This window comes from Euleptes europaea, chromosome 3 (assembly GCF_029931775.1).
Source record: "Euleptes europaea isolate rEulEur1 chromosome 3, rEulEur1.hap1, whole genome shotgun sequence".
NCBI classification, from domain to species: Eukaryota; Metazoa; Chordata; class Lepidosauria; order Squamata; family Sphaerodactylidae; genus Euleptes; species Euleptes europaea.
Genome location: NC_079314.1, coordinates 4,797,381 through 4,816,538, shown reverse-complemented (window position 1 = coordinate 4,816,538; position 19,158 = coordinate 4,797,381). Strand labels below are relative to the sequence as shown.

The window sequence follows — 19,158 nt, the reverse complement described above, 5'->3', positions numbered from 1 at the left end:
ATATTGACTGGAGATCAGTAGTTAAAAGCAGGAGATCTCCAGCTAGTACCTGGAAGCTGACAACCCTATCTGTTGTTTCTTAAGAAGGGGAGCAAGATTGATGGGGTGAACTGCATGATGACTAAAAAGCAATGAGAAAGACAAGGGTGAGGGATGCTAGAATTTGGATGTCCTGAGTTGCCCTCTTTTTTCACCCATGGCTCAAAGTTTTTTGCAGTTACAGTAACTGGGAGGAATCAACAGGCTTTCCATCCTTTGTACCTCTAGCCCATTAAAAGCTTTGCTGGTTGATTCATACTTGTTAGGTAGCTGTTTAATAACCTGGAATATTTGGCCCATTCTTAAAAAGACATGGCAAACCCCCTTCGGACCACCCCAGATTCCTTTAAAGCTACTTCTGGCTGGCCCAGGACGGTGGGAAATGGTGGAATTGGATGTCTCTGGGCCTTTTCCAGAAAGGTCTACTTTTAGCATCCTTGTTTATACTGGATGGTCCTACTTCTTCCTCCATCACAGAGTCTGTAAACATGGACTCCACCCCAGTGCATAGCACAGCTCAACTTTTGGCACCCATCATTATAAGAAAAGAAGCAGAACTAGCCAGAAGATTCAGGGTTGACAAAAGAAAGTGCTTCTGAAATGGTGGGATTCTCTGCCAGTGGATGCAGTGAAGGCCAGTAGTGAAGACAAACTCATGGAAGATCGGTCCATCAATAGCTGTACTAGTCACGATGGCGAAATGGAACCTCCATGTTCAGAGGTAGTTAACCTCTGAATACCAGTGCTGAGAGGGCCACACATAAGACCAGGGATACTGTGCTCTGCTTGTAGGTTTTCTGAGGGCACTCAGTTGGGCACTGTAGGAAACCTGATGCTGGACTAGACAGACCCCTTCTCTGATGCGACAGGACTCTTAAATCCCATCAAATGTAGTAGTAATCGTAGTAGAGGTAATAGTAGTAGAATTATTTTGTAATGGGACTTTTTCCAAGTAACCTTGCCTATAATCAGGGGTTGTTAGCAAATATATTCCATTCTTTTGAGTCTGGGGACTTTGACTAGTTTGAAAACTAAATTAACAACCAAAACCTGTCGCTGATTAATTTCTTAGGTTCGTAAAGATGAAGAGCTCAGAATGCCTTAGCACAATGTGATATAGTGGTTAGAAATCTAGACTAGGATCTGGAGGGCTGGATTTCAAATCATGTGACCTTGGATTAATCTCAGTTTAACCTCCTTCACAGTGTTGTTGTGAAGAGAAAATGGAAGAGTGGAGGACCTTATATGAACTCCTTGGAGGAGTGCTGGGATAAAAACTGTGTTTGATAACTAGAATGGGTACTTTTGAAAAATACTGGCATCCTTTTATACCCACGAATAGCCTTTCTTGCCGCTTGTGGTATTGTGGGTAGCATCCTTTGGCCTCAACTGGAGAGGGCTATTTTTATATATATATATTTTTTATTTATTCCCCCCCCCAAATCATTTCATATTCCATTATACATAGCCATTGATTAATTATATTGTAACAGTATTTTCTTATCTTATAAAATATAAATTTCTTTAACTTCCCCTCTCCTCTCCTCTATCTCTTTATTATCATTGTTGCTCTCTTTGTAATTATTGTCTAATTCTATTATAACAAATCATCCATATCCCCTACAACAAATCAGAATTAGATCAAAATAAATTTCTTAATATCACAGTTAAGTTCATTCATACAGTAATTTGTCCATGCCTCCCATTCAGTTGCAAATTCATTATCGTCTTTTTGATTTATTGATGCTGTAAGTTTTGCCATTTCAACTAGTTCCATCATTTTTTCTATCCACTGATTTATTTGGTATCTCAGCCATTTTCCATCTCCTAGCATATACCAATCTGGCGGCTGTGGTGGTGTACATCAAAAAAGATCTCTGGGTCACTATGGTATCTGGTATTATACTTAACAGCATCATTTCTGGTGTCTTGGGAATATTTTGTTGTAATATCAACCTTAATTCATTGTAAATCATATCCCAAAAGTTCTTAGCCTTCTCACAAAGCCACCAAATATGATGAAATGAACCCACTTCTTCTTGACATTTCCAACAATTTGGTGACATATTTCCATACATTTTGGCTAATTTCTTTGGTGTTAAATACCATCTGTAGATTATTTTATATATGTTCTCTCTCAATGATTGAGAACAGATATATTTCATGTCTTTTGACCAGAGTCTTTCCCATTTATGTAGATGAATATCATGTCCCAGAGTTTGCGCCCAAGTTATCATTGTTGGTACTGGAGAGGGCTAGTTTGATGCCAGGGTCAACCCAAACACGTATGCAAAAGAGCATGAACCCAGGGTGCCAGCATTCAGGGGCCACCTGCCCCAGCCCTAGAATTGTCTTGGAGACCGGACTGCTGGTTGGCCTGCAGATATGTGCTGGCAGAGGAGGCAGAAAGAGACAGCTGAGGCGCTCAGCAGCCAGCCGATACCAAGGGAATGCAGTCGAGTCAGTGCAGTCAGTCGAGAGTCTTGTGATCTCAATCAGTTGTAGACACGTAGTTGTGAAGCAGTGTGTCCAAAGCAGCTGGCCCTGAACACGAGAAAACAGTATACCCGTCACCTCTAAATCATTGACTATGCTGTGGTTAAGAATTTTAATTCATCATCTCAAGCTGCAAAAACAAAACTTTGGGGTAGCTTTGGCAACAGCTGGGAATTACAGGCACAGTTATTTAATTTCTGAGACAAAGAGCGTCCTTCTTCAAGCGTCAATAGAGTTGCCGACTCCAAGTTGGGAAATTCCTTGAGATTACGGGTGGAGCCTGGGGAGGGGAGGGTTTGGAGAGGGGAGGCACCTCCGTTTGGTATAATGGCATAGAGTCCACTCTCCAAAGCAACCATTTTCTATAGAGGAACTCTTCTCTGTCAAATGGAGATCAGTTATAATTCTGGGGGATCTACAGGCCCCATCTGGAGGTTGGCAACTTTAACCATCAGAGAAAGTTGGCTGTAACCCATGAAAACTGCAATAAATCTCTTTATTGTGCCCCCAATAAATCTCTTTATTGTGCCCCTACTATTATTGTCTGTCATGTTGGTTGAAGTGGGGATTCTAATCAGCACTAGTGATTCTGAGCATTGAACTAGCTGAGTATGAGTTATTCTGCATTATTTCATCTAGGTGTGATCCTGTACATGTGATATAAGCACGTATCAGGGATTGCTTGGGGCAAAACTAAAGCTGTTCATGGATCTTTCATTGACTATGGTTTAACCCACAGCTGCCACCACCTGGGCTAGGGCTGCCAATCTCCAGGTGGGGCCTGGAGTTCTCCCACAATTACAGCTCACCTCCAGACTACAGAGATCTGTTCTCCTGGAGAATTAGCTGCTTTGGAGGGTGGACTCTATGGTGTACCATAGGTTTTTGGTGAAATCCCTCCCCAAATTCTCCCCTCCCCAGGCTCTACCCCAAAATGTCCAGGAATTGCCAAACCTGGATTTGGCATCCCTACCACTATTTGATATCTTTTAACTGCTGTCTCCTATGTTGTGTGTCTATTTTATTTATTTATACACGAATAAATACATACACATGTAGTCATTTACTTTCCCACTTTTAAAAAGCTTTCAAGATAGAAATGAAGACCATCAAGGCTCAGTGTGAGCGAAACAGCACAAACACTTTACTAAAGTGAAGTAAAACCAACAGGAAACTTGGATCACTGGTGAAAGGTTGGATTTCCACCCCACCCTTTCCATGCGTGTCTCTACAGGACTGCCTTACATTTTTCACAATTTGAGGCTCAGCATCCAGTGCCTAGAACCGAAATCATGCATACGTTGTAATGCACAAAAACGGTGGGATATGTCTGACCACCAATCGATTCAGAAACCCAGTCTGAATCCATTTAAAATAGCCTTATTGTTTTGCATTGGCATTGTTATTAATGCATTTGGAGCTGGCTTGGTTAGAACTGGCTTGAATATCTGAGGAAGCTCTCAAAAGCTCATACCCTGAAACTCTTGTTGGTCTCTGAGGTGCTCCTGGACCCGAAACTAGCTGTTCTACTGCAGACCAACAGTTACCTTCTGAAACTATCTTCATGGAAGACAGCAGGGGAACAGCTGAAAAGTGAAAAGGAACCTGCGGATTTGGCTTAGCTAGGAGTAAAGAGCTCCAGAAATTCCCAGCCTACTATAGAGGACGAAGTTTGTGTGTCACTGACATCAGCATGGGAAGCACAGCTTTAAACTGGCAACTATTTCTCCCTCGTAGTGCGTATCCTGGACATTGCTGATGCTTGCATCCTGAGGCTAATAAGAAAGAAAAGAACTCAGGGGTCCCAGTTTGCACTGCACTCAAGAACTTCAATTTATATGTGTGAGACCCTCCTTTCCTTTTAAGAGTTACCGCTGCCTTCCTTCAGCCTGACTCTGTCTACCTCTCTTCTCCTTAGGTTCATGTGTGCCCACTTGCCCAACCAAGTGCTGGAAAGCATCAGCCTTATCGACACCCCGGGGATCCTGTCTGGTGCTAAACAGCGTGTGAGCCGAGGTAAGGCGAAGTGTTGGTGGGGGGGGGGGGAGGCAGCAATGAGGATCTGCCCCAGTTGGTCCCACTTCTTTGGGACAAAAGGTGTCCCCCCACCCTGCATGCTCAAGACTTTCCAACATCACAAATTGGTTTAATTCATGGGTCAATTCGTTGATGCAAGATTAAGTGGGGACTGCGCATGTATCTAAATGTTGACAACTTGGCTGGGTTTACCAAGGGGAGAGGTGGTGGCCTTGGGCAGTAGATTGGGGATCCTCTACAGCCACTGGTTCACCCCTACGCCTACCATCATCACTATCGTCTTTGCTGCTGCCACACAGGACACCCCTCCACCTAGGGTTGCCAATTCTGGCTTGGGAAATTCCTGGAAATTTGGGGGTGTTTCCTGGGAAGAGACTTCAGTTTTTCTTAGACTCTGTGGTATACCTAGGTTTAACATATGCCCGGTTATGGCGGGCAATTGCCTGTCAATTAACCATCCTGCTCACTGTCCCTCAGCTGGCTGGTGGGACCATGATCTGACCGCGGGCATGATGACATCTTTTCCGGGTTTACCCTGGAAGGACTGGCATTGCAACAGGGATGTTCTAGCGCCCCCCAAAACTATGGTTTCCATAGAGTTTTTGGAGAAATGTGCTAGAGCATCCCACATAATGCTGGTGTTTCCAGGTTTACCCCAGATGCACAGGCATCACAATGGGGACACCCTAGCACTCTCATACCAAAACTCTATGGTTTTCATAGAGTTTTTGGAGGAATGTGCTAGAGTGTCCAGTGCGATGCCAGCACTTCTGGGATAAAACCGGAAGTGACATCATCACACCACCCTGCCCCAGCGAAGCTCCCACCGGTGGTGTGGAGGGACCTGGCAACCCTACTTATACCACAGGGTGAACCTCTCCAAACCTGCCAGTTTCTCCAGGGGGAACTGATCTCTGTAGTCTGGAGATGGGTTATAATTCTGGGAGAACTTCAGGCTCTACTTGGAGGCTGGCAACCCTACCTCCTCTGCCCACTTCCTTGCCTCATTCCCAGGCATCTTTGAACACAGTGCAGCAAGCTACACATGTCCAACAAAGCTTCATGAACCAAAGGAATTTGCAAAGACGTATTGGGCAGGTGGGCAACCTCAGGTATAACCCACTTGAGCCTCCACTGGTTGGTAGTGTAGGGAGAAAACAGAGAGAGGGAAGGGACCGTGGCTCAGTGGAAGAGCCTTTGCTTTGCATGCAGAGGGTCCCAGGTTCAATCCCCGGCATCTCCACTTGAAATGACCAGGCAGTAGGAGATATGAACGACCTCTGCCTGAGACCCTGGAGAGCTGCTGCTGGTCTGGGCAAACAATCCTGACCTGGATAGACTAAGGGTCTGGTTCCGTGTAAGGCAACTCAATGTGTTCAGTTTTGGGCACCACAATTTAAGAAGGATGTAGATAAGCTGGAATGTGTCCAGAGGAGGGCAACAAAGATGGTGAGGGGTCTGGAGACCAAGTCCTATGAGGAAAGGATGAAGGAGCTGGGTATGTTGAGCCTGAAGAGGTGATATGATAACCATCTTCAAGTACTTGAAGGGTTGTCATATGGAGGATGGCGCGAAGTTGTTTTCTGTTGCCGCAGAAGGTCGGACCAGAACCAATGCGTTGAAATTAAATCAAAAGAGTTTCCATCTAGACCAGGGGTGGGGAACGTCAGGCCCGGGGGCCATTTAAGGCACACAAAATCATCTGGTCTGGCCCTTCATGGGTCCTGGCAGATCTCTAACTCAGAAGGATCTAAGACTGGTGATCCGCCCCCTCCCGCGGACAGGAATAGCCTCTATTCAAGGCCGATGTGAGTTTGTTTTGCTGAGAAAAGGAACCTTTCCCCCCCCCTTGCAGAAGAGTCGTTAGCTATGGAGCTGCTAGGACCGCCCAAGAAACTGTGTTAAGCCTTTCCCACCTGGGCCATGGAGAACCTTATTCCCTCTGTACTACATGAGGGCTGGGGGCGAAAGTGGTGACAATGGAGGGGTTAAAGGGGGCAGGGCCAGAATGCGCAGGTGGGGGGGGGCGAGTTCTTAGCCAGTGTGTCCTCATTTCATCCCTGCAGGTGGAGGTAGCAGAAGCCGGCTGTAGAATCCGGCCCCGACCATGTGGAGCAGGAGCAACTCTGATGTGCTGTCCAGCTGGGACGGCTACGCCCGGCTGGTGCAACAGACCATCCTGTGCCACCAGGTGGGCGAGTGCACCACCGGTTGGATGCCTGCCTGCCTGCTTGCCTGTGCGGGGGGAGTCATCTGGGGCAGCTGCCTGCTTGGGGCTTGGTCGGCTAATTTTTAAGTTGATAATTTTGTATGGCCCGCGAATGATGTTATAAATATCCAAATGGCGCTTGGTGGAAAAAAGCTTCCCCACCCCTGATCTAGACATTAGGAAGAATTTTCTAACAGTCAGAGTGGTTCCTCAGTGGAACAGACTTCCTTGAGAGGTGGTAAGTGCTCCTTCCCTGGAGGTTTTTAAGCAGAGGCTAGATGGCCATCTGTCAGCCATGCTGATTCTGTGACCTTAGGCAGTTCATGAGAGGGAGGGCATCTTGGCCACCTTCTGGGCATGGAGTAGGGGTCACTGGGTATGTGTGGGGGAGGTAGTTGTGAATTTCTTGCATTGTGCAGGGGGTTGGACTAGATGACCCTGGTGGTACCTTCCAACTCTATGATTCTATGTTCATGCGTAAGAGGCTTCCATGCACTTAGGCATGCTTGTTTGGTGATGAGGAGGAACAAACCAAAGGCTTTGTGGAGAGATCCAAATAAAGAGAGAGGAGACAGCCTATATGGGTTTAGAGGGGAGTTCCAAGTATAGAGTGAATGGGTGGGATCCTTTAAGAGAGCAGAACTCTTTGGGAGTTCAATGAACAGAGGGGAGGGGGTGTAGAAATTGTATCCTTAAGTTCCAGTTGGGCCTGTTTGACATTGATGACATCCATTATTCCTGCTGCATGATTTCTGTATTCTGTTATTGTGTGGAGGGGAGGGGAGATTGCTCCCATTGGCCAACCCATGACATTTATTTATGTATTTATCTTTAAATTTATAGGTCCTTTCACTTTCACTCAAGTTCGCCCCTGGTCTGACTCAGTTGTTCCTTGGAGTTATGCATGAGTTTTCCATCCATTAGATATGACCTCACGGTCTTTCCATTCCTGTAATAACCCGATTCTTCAATCTCCCCTGAGATCAGCCTGGGTGAAATCTTCATGCATAAGCCAAAGCGCGCAACAGAAGAGTTGTGGGTTGTGGTGGTGGTGGTGACGTTTTTCTCATAGTAAGCACTACAGTCAATTACAAAGTAGTCTACAACCTGGAGTTCTTTCTGAGCAGACATTTGTCTCCCATAAGAAAGGGTTTTAAAACGATGTTTGGGTCCGTCCCCCACCCTGTTCCTTTTAAAGAGCTCCGTTGTTTTAAACGGTTTTTAAAACAGCACTTGGGTTTCTACCGGGGGAGAGGGGAACTGGATGTTTTTCACACAGTAAGCACTACAGCCAATTACAAAGCAGCATTTTCAAGGGATAGGGAATCAGATGCTTCTAGATTTGAGCTTGGTGACTTTGCTGGTGCTTAGCAGTTTTTGGATTCGCAACAGAAAAGTGTGGGCCAAGCGAGCATCGAATCCCAGGTAAAACTCCCATGTACAAATGACCATAGACCGCCCTCTATCTCTGGCCAAGGCCGGGCTTAGGACGGTTCACATCAAGTAAAAACAATACATAATAAATACACAGGAAAATTCAATCCTAGTTAAAATATTAATTTCAGTTTTTAAGCAGTTTAAAACAATTTAAAGCAATGGCGCTCGAGTATCTACATACAGGACCGAACCCAGCCTAAGGGTCCCCTTAGGGTTGCCAGCTCTGGGCTGGGAAATACCTGGAGGTTTTTGGGACGGAGCTTGAGGAGGGCGGGGTTTGGGGAGAGGAGGGACATCAGTGCCATAGAGTCCAATTGCCAAAGCAGCCATTTTCTCCATGGGGAACTGACTTCTATTGGCTGCAGATCAGTTGTAGTAGCAGGAGATCTCCAGCTAGTACCTGGAGGTTCAAGCAAAATATTCACCAATACTGTACAATTTTCATTGTGCTTTTTTTCTATGAAATGGGTCACAAAGGGGGCATTGAGCACACGGGCCCTGAGCCGTGACCTATGTTCCCCAATACACAATTGAAGAATTGTGTAAATTTAAATTTTTACTTTAAACTTACACAATTCTCCAATTGCTCCACGAGCAGGGTCGTTTATGCCATTACATGCGGTTGCTCTTTACTTTACATAGGATGCACTATGCTGCCAGTAAAGCTCTGCATTGGGGAACACAGATTACGGATCAGGGCCCGCATGCTCAATGCCTCGTGACCCATTTCATAGAAAAAAGCACAATGAAAATGATCTCCACTTTAGTGTGGGTATAGTGTGGGTATACAAGGGCAACTAGTTTAACATAATCAATGCTCAAAAAAATTCTCTTGAGACAAGAAATGAAATTTATACACCTTTTTAATTCTATTTCTCCTTTTGGTTTGAACAAAGAGCTTGATTTATCTTGCTTCATTTAAATAAAATGACATGGCATATCTAATCTCCTTGACAACAAAGTTGGGTCCATATTATTGTTGCTTGGCATATATCTTTAATTTGATTCCAGACGCCAGTTTCCGGCTTACTGGTATAACTTACACCTGATTCCCATTGAGTACACTGAAAGCAATCAACCGTTTGAAAGTCTTTAAGGAGAGAGCAGCCATTGCAGCGCGTAAAGATCCTTAAGAAATTCACTTAGAAAATAATCACCAAGGTATCTTCACTACAAGACATTTCAATTTAAATTTTAATTATATAATTATAAACTACAATACCAACTGTTATATGAGATTGTGAGACTGTTATTCTCATTTTTAGTACTGGCTGAAGAAGCCACTATTGTTGTGGTGAAAGCGTGATTGTTAATCTGGAAAACGCTCCCATGCTGTCATAATTTATTGGATGAGATTCCAGGCTGTTATATTCCATTGACATATGAAGACACCTGCGAAGAAAGTATATGATTAGAACATCAGCCAACAAGGCTGAAATGTTTAATCTTGTAAAAACTTTTTGTAGATACTTACCTTTAAAAAGATTCTGTTCATGTATGTCTGTATGTTGATTTGTTTAAACACAGCTAAGTACATGTTTCACATCACACAATTGTTGAGTTGGTTGTTGTTTCGCAGTAAACCACTTTGCAACACATTGGCAAGTTTTGTTTGAACTGATTGTCACAGTACCTTTGAGCCCTTTACTGTTAGTTTTGTCTAGTACCTGGAGGTTGGCAACCCTAGGTCCCCTATCACATCTGGTGGTAAAGAAATGAGAAGGGGAGGGAGGCCAGCCATGATGGATTCCATTGCTGCCCTCAACCATAGACCTGGCAGAACATTTTGGTTTTATGGGCCCTGTGGAACTGAGTTAGGGCCCTAGTCTCATTAGAGAGAGAGATCCACCAGGCCGGGGCCAGTGCCAAAAAAAACCTGGCCCTGGTTGAGGACAGCCGCATACTTCTTGGGTTGGGGATAACCAGCAGGTTGGTGTTGGACAAGCACAATGCTCTTTGATGAGCATACCAGGAGAGACGTTCCCGAAGATATCTGTGCATTTACCTGCAGAGCCTGCATGGGTACAACTTTGGATGATCAGGAGCCCCCACCCCCCCGTGCTGAGTTTCGTGTTGTGTAACAAGAGCTCCAAAAGCGTGCCATTATACACCCGTTGGCACTGCCCTGACCTCCTCATGGCCAGTGGGTACTGCTGCACGCTCACTGAACACTGGATGATGCCTGAAAAGGATTTCCCAGCCTTCTTTGGCATCTGCAGCTGCCAGGCAGCACCAAGCGGACTTGGGTTCCTTCCCCTCCTCCGTCCTTGGTCAACCACTGGCTGTGGCGTATCCCCGGGTGTTCCCTGGCTTGCTCCCAGGCCTGGCAGTATCAAGCAGCACACGCTGTTGTGTTCCTGCCCACAAGGTCTGGGTGGGTAAATATTGATTCAATCTCCTGGCTTCAAGGAAAACAAAGGCTTGTGCGTCTCCATTTCAAAACAAAGGAAGCAGCTGGAGGGGAAGGGAGCTTAGGCAGGAGGGGCGTGGGCAGCCATGGGGAGTAATTGCACCAGGAGCACCGTCACCTGAAAGACTCAGGTGGCCAATTTTCCTCCCCAGCTCTGCTCTTGTGCCTTTCACAGCAGCCAACATGCATTTCTGCATGTCAAGCAACTGCCAAAGACACAGGCGCAGGAAGAGAAAAAACAGCTGGCGGCAGCCACTCCAACACGAGAGTTGCCAGGTCCCCCCCCCAGCCACCATTGGGGGATGGGGGGAGGTTTGCTAGTAGGGTTGCCAAGCTCCAGGTGGTGGCTGGAGATCTGCTATTTCAGCTCCAGGCGACAGAGATCAGGTCCTGTCAGGCTGCTATCTCGGTTTCGTTATTGCCTCTGTCTCTGTGCTGTATTGTCTGCCCCCCAAGGTCGCATACCTAGGCCTGGGAACTCAGCTCCTGGGAAACTGTATTCATGCGTGTAATCTCCCGCCTTTCCTGCCTTATAATATCTCCCAGCTAGTGAGCCTCTCATAGCTGTCATTTTATTCGTTTGCACTGTATGCCTATTTGATCAGTAAAAGCCATCTGTTTGGACTCTATATGACTTTGTGGTGATTTCTGGTTCTGTGGGCCAAGGGCTGACATTATGACAGCTATCTCTCATCTTCACCGTTCTCCTAGCCAGGCTGGAGCCCAGGGGGGTTCGCCTGCCACTTGGATGGGAGCTGTGCAGCTCTCCAGGTGATCTACTACCCTGGAGCCCTTCTCAGAGGACCCTACTCTGTTACAAGACTTAATCGCTGAACTTTTCCGGACGACCCGAGAGGTTTGCCGCTTGAGGGGACTGGTACAGGCGCAGTGGCAATCTCTTACAGGACGTCTCTGGATGTTAACATCGGAGGATACTGATGCTCGTTTAGATCTTCAGGACTTGGATCAATTACTGGACGATGCCCGATTGGCGACTGAGGATTTACAAATATTAACTGGACTTTTGGATAATCTTATTTCTCGACAAACTCTTTCTACCATGGCGGGAGCCCCGCCGGAGGGTTTTTCCCTGATCCCGGATGCGGCCAGCTGCCAGGCTGAGGCCAAGCGAGTCGCTATTAGCACCGCTCTTCTCCTTGTGGAATGTACAAAGGACACCCCGGTAGCCACCTTGGCTCAAGTTTTGACCCCGACGTTTGGAGCCGAGGCATCCGCACTGGCGGTTCGAGTACAACCTCTGCTGGGCGGGGAACCTGACCCCATACTCTTGCTCCTCGAGACAGAACTTTTGCCGCGCATTACGGCAGAGACTGCCCTAAGACTTGAGAACGCCAAAGTTCTTGCGGATCAGCAAGCCGCCGAAGCGGCTAGGGTCGCAAGAGAGAGAGAGGCGGCGGAAGCAGCCAGGGCGGCTGCAGCAAGGATTAGGAATCAGGCGAACGTGGACACGCGCCCCAAGGACTATGTACTGGGACTATCAGGTCTAACTTTTTCCCCGGCGTTTGTCCCGTCGCGTGCGACCCAACGCGCACGCCGTTTGGCTGACCGACGTCGAGACTCAGATGAGTCTGAAGACGAGGATTTATATGGGGATAGCTCTCAATGGGCCACGAGCTTCCGAACCAGTAAGCCTCATCTTACTGGTGGCCCAAGTGAGGAGGTTCATCTTTTACGAGCCCAGAATCGGGAGCTCTCCGACCGTGTTGATCAACTCCAGGAAGTAATGGAACTTATGCTTCAAGAGAACAGGCAATTACAACAAACCCTGATAGCTCAGAGACAGCCCGTTCCGATACCGGGTCAGGGGGTACCCGTACAACCACCCGCTAATGTGCCTGCTCCACCCTTACCTCCTGGAGCTCCTGTTGCTCCTCCGCCCGGACCACCCGTGCAACCACCTGCTAATGTGCCTGCTCCACCCTTGCCTCCTGGAGCTCCTGTTGCTCCTCCGCCCGGACCACCCGTGCAACCGGGTCAACCCGCGCCCGGCCCTTGGAAGCAACTCAAATTGAGGACTACGTATGACGGATCTCTTGAGACTTTGCCTTGTTTCTTGCATCAAGTGGACAGTTATATGCGAGAACAAGGTCAACTTTTCCCCACGGAAGATAGCCGGGTGCGGTACGTAGCTTCCCTCCTGACAGGCAAAGCGGCTGACTGGATGGTCCTCCAGTTTGACACCCGCTCTCGTGCGATTCGTTCCCTCAACAACTTCATGACTGCCCTGAGAAGGAGGTTTGAGGACCCCTTCCTGGGGGAAAGAGCCAAAACGGAACTCTTACAATTAAAACAAGGCTCTGCTACAGTTCGGGAATTTGCCGATGAATTTCAGCGACTGGCAAGTAAAATTGTAGGTTGGCCCGAGACCACCCTAATCCATCATTTCAGGGAAGCCTTGCATCCTGACATTCTGAACTGGTCTTACATGCGGGGCGATCCCGATACCCTCGAAGGCTGGATCCTATTAGCCGAGGAAGTGGAAAGCCGCCGCCGCTTTATTTCTCTCGTCCGTCAAAAGCACAAGGAGAAGGGCACCCAAAAACCTCAACCCAAGGCACCACTGCTCGTCCCACGAAATCCCCCACGTCCGCTCCAGGAACGTGAAGCCCGATTTCAGAGGGGTGCCTGTCTTACATGCGGAGAAATGGGCCACTTTGCAGCCGTTTGCCCACGCCGCCAGGAATTATTTCGTCCCAGCACGACAACCCGTGCCCGAGGTCGTCCACCACGCAGAGGCACCGCGGCCACCCGCAGCGCAGCTCCGGGAAGGCCCACACCCTCTGCACTCCATGCCGGGGACCCAGCCTCCCTGCCTGCTTCCAACGACCCCGCCGGGTCTCGGATTACAAGTGCCCCATTGGGGGACAGCTTTCCCTCTTCGGATGAGGAAAACCCTTGGATTTCTCCAGCCTTAAACCTGGAATCTCCCCTCGACTTGTCAAAAAACGGCTCCGGTCTGTGGTGAATGGAGCATCTCCACAGACCTCTCAGGATCTTCCTATCAAACCGAATGCTCCTACCAAAATCAAAGAAGTGGACTCCACCGTCTACGTGGATGCAGTTTTACAACAACTTAACGGAGGTCCACAAATCCCCGTCAAAGCACTAATTGACTCCGGTTGCTGTCGCACTCTCATAAGCGAAGCCACGTTTGCTGCACTCAGAGCAGACTCAGAGGCTTTACCCGCCCCCGTCCAATTTGCTCAAATGGACGGGAGCCAATTCCAGGGGGGTCCAGTTGATCACCGCACCATAGGGGTGGCAATGGGAATTGGTTCCCACTGGGAACAAATAGACTTCACTATAGCCCCTATCCGATTTGAAGTGGTCTTGGGAATTAACTGGATTAAAGGACATAGTCCCAGTATTGATTGGGAAACAAACACTATCTCTTTCGCTAGTCCCACCTGCGACCAGCATCGGCAAAACTTTGCTCTGCCATTTCCGCCCGTTCCAGCATTAACCTCTACTGCCCCAGTACCACCGGCTCTACCCGCTGTATACCGGGACTTTGAAGATGTCTTCGACCTTAGGGAATGTGATGCCTTACCCCCCCACCGGGCCTCAGACTGTGCGATTGAAGTAGTAAAGGACTGCACATTAACCAAAAGTAAGATTTACCCTATGAGCGCTTCCGAGCGCACTGTCCTCCGGGACTTTTTGGACAAAAACCTCGCCAGAGGGTTCATTCGCCCTTCGAATGCCCCAAACTCGGCCCCCGCGTTTTTCGTCCGGAAAAAAGAGGGCGACCTTCGCCTGTGCATTGACTTCAGAAAGCTCAATGCGGTTACCCAGACCAACGCCTATCTTATCCCATTAATATCGGATATTTTGGGACAATTACAGGAAGGCCGTGTGTTCTCTAAATTAGACTTGGTGGAAGCCTACTACCGAGTCCGTATCCGCGAAGGAGATGAACACCTCACTGCCTTCTCTAGCTGTTTCGGAATGTATGAATTCCTTGTAATGCCATTCGGATTAAAAGGGGCCCCGGGGGTCTTCATGCAACTCATCAATGAAATCCTACATGACCTTCTATATCGTGGGGTGGTGGTCTACTTAGATGACATTCTCATTTATTCGAAAACTGTGGACGAGCATGTGACTCTGGTCAGGGAAGTTCTACAACGCCTGCGTAACCATCAACTGTTCGCTAAACTAGCTAAGTGTGAATTTCACCAAAGCAAACTCACGTTTTTGGGATACATCATCTCCCACCAAGGTCTTCGCATGGACCCCGCCAAAGTCCAAGCCGTCCTCGATTGGACTCCCCCCACCAACCGTAAGCAAGTACAGCAATTTCTGGGATTTGCAAACTTCTATCGGGGATTCATCCCTAACTTCGCCCAAGTGGCTCTACCCATTACGGACCTGCTGAAAACTAAGGGAAAAGTAAGCTCGGCTGCCTTGCCCTCCGCAAAAATCCTATGGACTGAGCAATGCCAAACCGCCTTTCTGGCCCTCAAACGCCTCTTCACTTCGGAGCCGGTGCTACGGCACCCAGACCCAAATCAAATGTTCATTGTGCAAGTCGATGCTTCCGATGTAGCCATGGGAGGGGCTCTCCTCCAGCAAGGACCGGACGGTCTTCTTCACCCTTGCGCTTACTTTTCAAAAAAATTTGCGCACGCTCAATTAAACTGGCCCATCTGGGAGAAAGAGGCCTCTGCAGTTCATCATGCACTGACTTTATGGCGGCAATTCTTGGAAGGGTCTAAAGTACCCTTTGAAGTTTGGACCGATCACAAAAATCTAGCTGCCCTCACGGGGTCCCATAAGCTATCGGCGAAACAACAACGGTGGGCGGAGTTCTTTGCTCAGTTCCGTTTCACCCTGAAGCACGTCCCTGGGAAGCAGAACGTTCTCGCGGATGCCCTCTCCCGTTTACCACAATATCCGGTAAAACTCGAAAGACCCACCAACTCTCTGTTCACCCCTATGCAACGTGGGGCCCTACCTATGCTGGCTGTGCAAACCCGATCCCAGCATCAGCACACCTTCCCTAACTCGCAAGCTCCGCCAGCCCAACCGGCTGCCCAGCCGCCACCGCAACAGACCGGAGTTCCCGCCCCTCCTACCCCTCCGACCGCTCAGCCGCCTGCAGTCTGCGCGCCGCCGCACGTAAGCACTAGCCCTATAACTGTTTCTCAGATCTCCATGACCGACGGGGGGGCTCCCTCCAAAATCCCCATCTCCGAATCCTTTTTAACTGTCCTTCGGGACCAGTGCCTTTTAGAACGTTCCGCTCATACCCTACCTCCTGGTGTTTTGGAACAAGGGGGGTCCTGGTACAAAGACTCAAAATTGTATGTACCCAAAGCTCTCCGGAAGGACGTTTTACATTTAGCTCATGGAGCCAAAACAGCTGGGCACTTTGGGTTTCTGAAGACCCTTCACTTATTGCGCAGACAGTTCTGGTGGGGGGGAATGCGTTCCGACATTGACTCCTTCATCCGCAGCTGTCCCGTTTGTGCCGCTGCGAAACGATCGCAGGGCAAACCCCCGGGACTGCTACAACCTCTTGAAACGCCCAGCAGACCTTGGGAAGTGATTGCTATGGACTTCATGACTGATCTCCCTCTCAGTGGGGGTAAAACTGTGTTGTGGGTTGTTACTGATTTGTTTTCTAAGCAGATACATTTGATTCCATGCGCAGGGATCCCCTCTGCTCAGAAACTGGCCCGCCTCTTCGTGACGCATATCTTTCGTTTACATTCGTTTCCGCGTAAAATAATTTGTGACCGCGGAAGTGGTTTCGTTTCTAAGTTTTGGAAAGCTTTCCTCAAGTTGGTGGGGGTGGAACAGGGATTGTCTAGTGCATACCATCCTCAAACTGATGGTCAAACTGAACGTGTCAATGCTGTACTTGAATGTTATTTGCGTTGTTATGTTAACTACCACCAGGATAACTGGGTGGAACTGTTACCTTTAGCAGAATATGCCTACAATAATGCCATGCATCAATCCACAGGTTTTAGCCCGTTTTTTGCTGTGTATGGACAAGATTTCAGTCCCATCGCTCCTACAGATGATGTAGAGGGGGAGGGGAACCCCGACATTGCCTCCTGGGCACACGCCCTCCGTACCACTTGGCCCTGGCTCGTTAGCAACCTCGACCGGGCCAAACGTAAATACAAAGCGCAAGCTGACAAACATCGCTCCCCCGGGGGTGATCTGCAAGTGGGTGCTTTGGTTTACCTTTCCACCAAAAATCTCCGTTCCACCCAACCGTGCCATAAGCTCAGCGCCAAATTCATTGGCCCTTTCCCCATTACTCGGGTCATAAACCCTGTCACAGTGGAACTGGCTCTCCCCAAATCCTTGAGGCGTGTGCATCCTGTTTTCCACATAAGCCTCCTCAAACCCCATGTTGCTTCTCCACGGTGGCATCCGGACCCACCGCCTGCGCAACCCATCATGGTGGGGGGGGAAGAACACTTCGAAGTCTCCAAGATCCTTGACTCCCGTATTCACCATGGCAATCTGCAATATCTAGTTCGTTGGAAACATTTCCCCCCTGCCTATGACGAATGGGTGCGCGCACGGGATGTCTCCGCCCCCGACCTCGTCGACGCCTTTCACATTGCTTACCCGGACAGGCCAGCCCCCTTGCGAACTGGGAGGGGGCCTTGAGGGGAGCAGAATGTCAGGCTGCTATCTCGGTTTCGTTATTGCCTCTGTCTCTGTGCTGTATTGTCTGCCCCCCAAGGTCGCATACCTAGGCCTGGGAACTCAGCTCCTGGGAAACTGTATTCATGCGTGTAATCTCCCGCCTTTCCTGCCTTATAATATCTCCCAGCTAGTGAGCCTCTCATAGCTGTCATTTTATTCGTTTGCACTGTATGCCTATTTGATCAGTAAAAGCCATCTGTTTGGACTCTATATGACTTTGTGGTGATTTCTGGTTCTGTGGGCCAACGGCTGACAGGTCCCCTGGAGAAAATGGCTGCTTTGGCAATTGGACTCTATGGCATTGAAGTTCCTCCCCAAACCTTGCCTTCCTCAGGCTCCGCCCCCAAAATCTCCAGGTTTTTCTCAACCCGGAGTTGGCAACCCTAGATTTGGGGATAGAGCCTGGGAGGACAAGGACCTCAGTGGGGTACAATGGCACAGAGTCCACCCTCCACAGCATCCATTTTCTCCAGGGGAACGGATCTCTGTGGTCTGTTGACTGCAATTCCAGGGGATCCCCAGGTCCCTATCCAACACACACACACACACACACACATACGATTGTATGAATGGAGGGATGTTCCCAGAGAACCAAGAAGTAACATTTGCGTTGGGATCACACATCTTGTGTGACCCTCCAAGCCAAGTGCCAGCCTTGCCTGCTGTTGCTTGACCATCCCACTGTTTTCAGCAGGCAAGCAGTGCAGGAGGTTTATAAAGCTCCTGTTTGGTTGCCATGTGAGGCTGACTGTCTGTTTTCAGCTTGGGAGATCACAAATTATACTGGGGGTGTGGTTCTCCGGGGAGGGGGGAAGAAACTCACTAGCTTGGCAAGTTGAGTTGGCCAGGCAAGCAAAAGAGACATCCACTGATTACAAAAAGCAAGGAAACATTTAGCAAACAGGGGAAGGAGTCAGTTACAAAGGCAGCTATTAAGTGGGAACAGAATGTGCCAAGGAGAGAGTCCGCAGATAAAACAGCTTTGCGATGCACTCTTGGCATTCCAGGGCAGGTTGGAGGGAGCTCTTGAGATTAGATTTTTTTTTAATTTGTAGTTTTTTATATATTTTTAACTCGCACATACATACAAACAAATACAATACAAAATATTGTCGAAGGCTTTCACGGTCAGAGTTCATTGGTTCTTGTGGGTTATCCGGGCTGTGTAACCGTGGTCTTGGTATTTTCTTTCCTGACTTTTCGCCAGCAGCTGTGGTAGGCATCTTCAGAGGAGTAATTGGGAATTTTGGGATCATATCCTTGATTTATTAATATGAGTTCTGGTTGTTTTGGTATGGAATAACCTTTGAGTAAAAGGATTTCTCTTAGAATATCGTCCCAAAAAGAATTAATGTGTTTGCATGACCATCAACAATGTAGGTAGGTACCCAGACTACCACAATTTTTCCAATACTTTGGAGAGAAGGAGTTATTAATATGGTTTAATTTCAAATATTGAGATTTGTGTTTCGCCAGAGAATTCCAAGTCTAACCAGTCCGGGGCAGGCTTATCTTTCATTAGTACTATTATATTTTTGAGGTGAATAGCCTCATGGTAGAGGCAGATATCCGGGACATCTAGGCCTCCTTTCGCGGATGGAGACCGAAGTGTATTTAGTGAGATTCTTGGTTTATGATTATTCCAAATGAACCTTTGGATCTTGTTTTGCCAATACTTCCAACAGGAGTAAGAAAACATTGATGGGAGAAATTTAAATAAGAATATAAAGTGGGGAAGAATTAAACTTTTAAGAAGGTTAATTCTTTCAAATAGGGAAAGTTGTATTCTTTGCCATTCCAAGTATAACTGGTCTAGTTTCTGATTTATTTTAGTTAT

General features: G+C 48.0%; 1 protein-coding gene across 1 annotated transcript in view; it reads left to right on the top strand.

Annotated features, from left to right (window-relative positions):
• Positions 1–19,158, top strand: part of EHD2 (EH domain containing 2) — a 59,040-nt gene that overhangs the window by 2,866 nt on the left and 37,016 nt on the right. Inside the window, exon 2 of the mRNA XM_056845977.1 lies at positions 4,454–4,551. Within this exon, the coding sequence (XP_056701955.1) occupies positions 4,454–4,551 (98 nt within the window). The remainder of the gene's footprint in view (positions 1–4,453; positions 4,552–19,158) is intronic.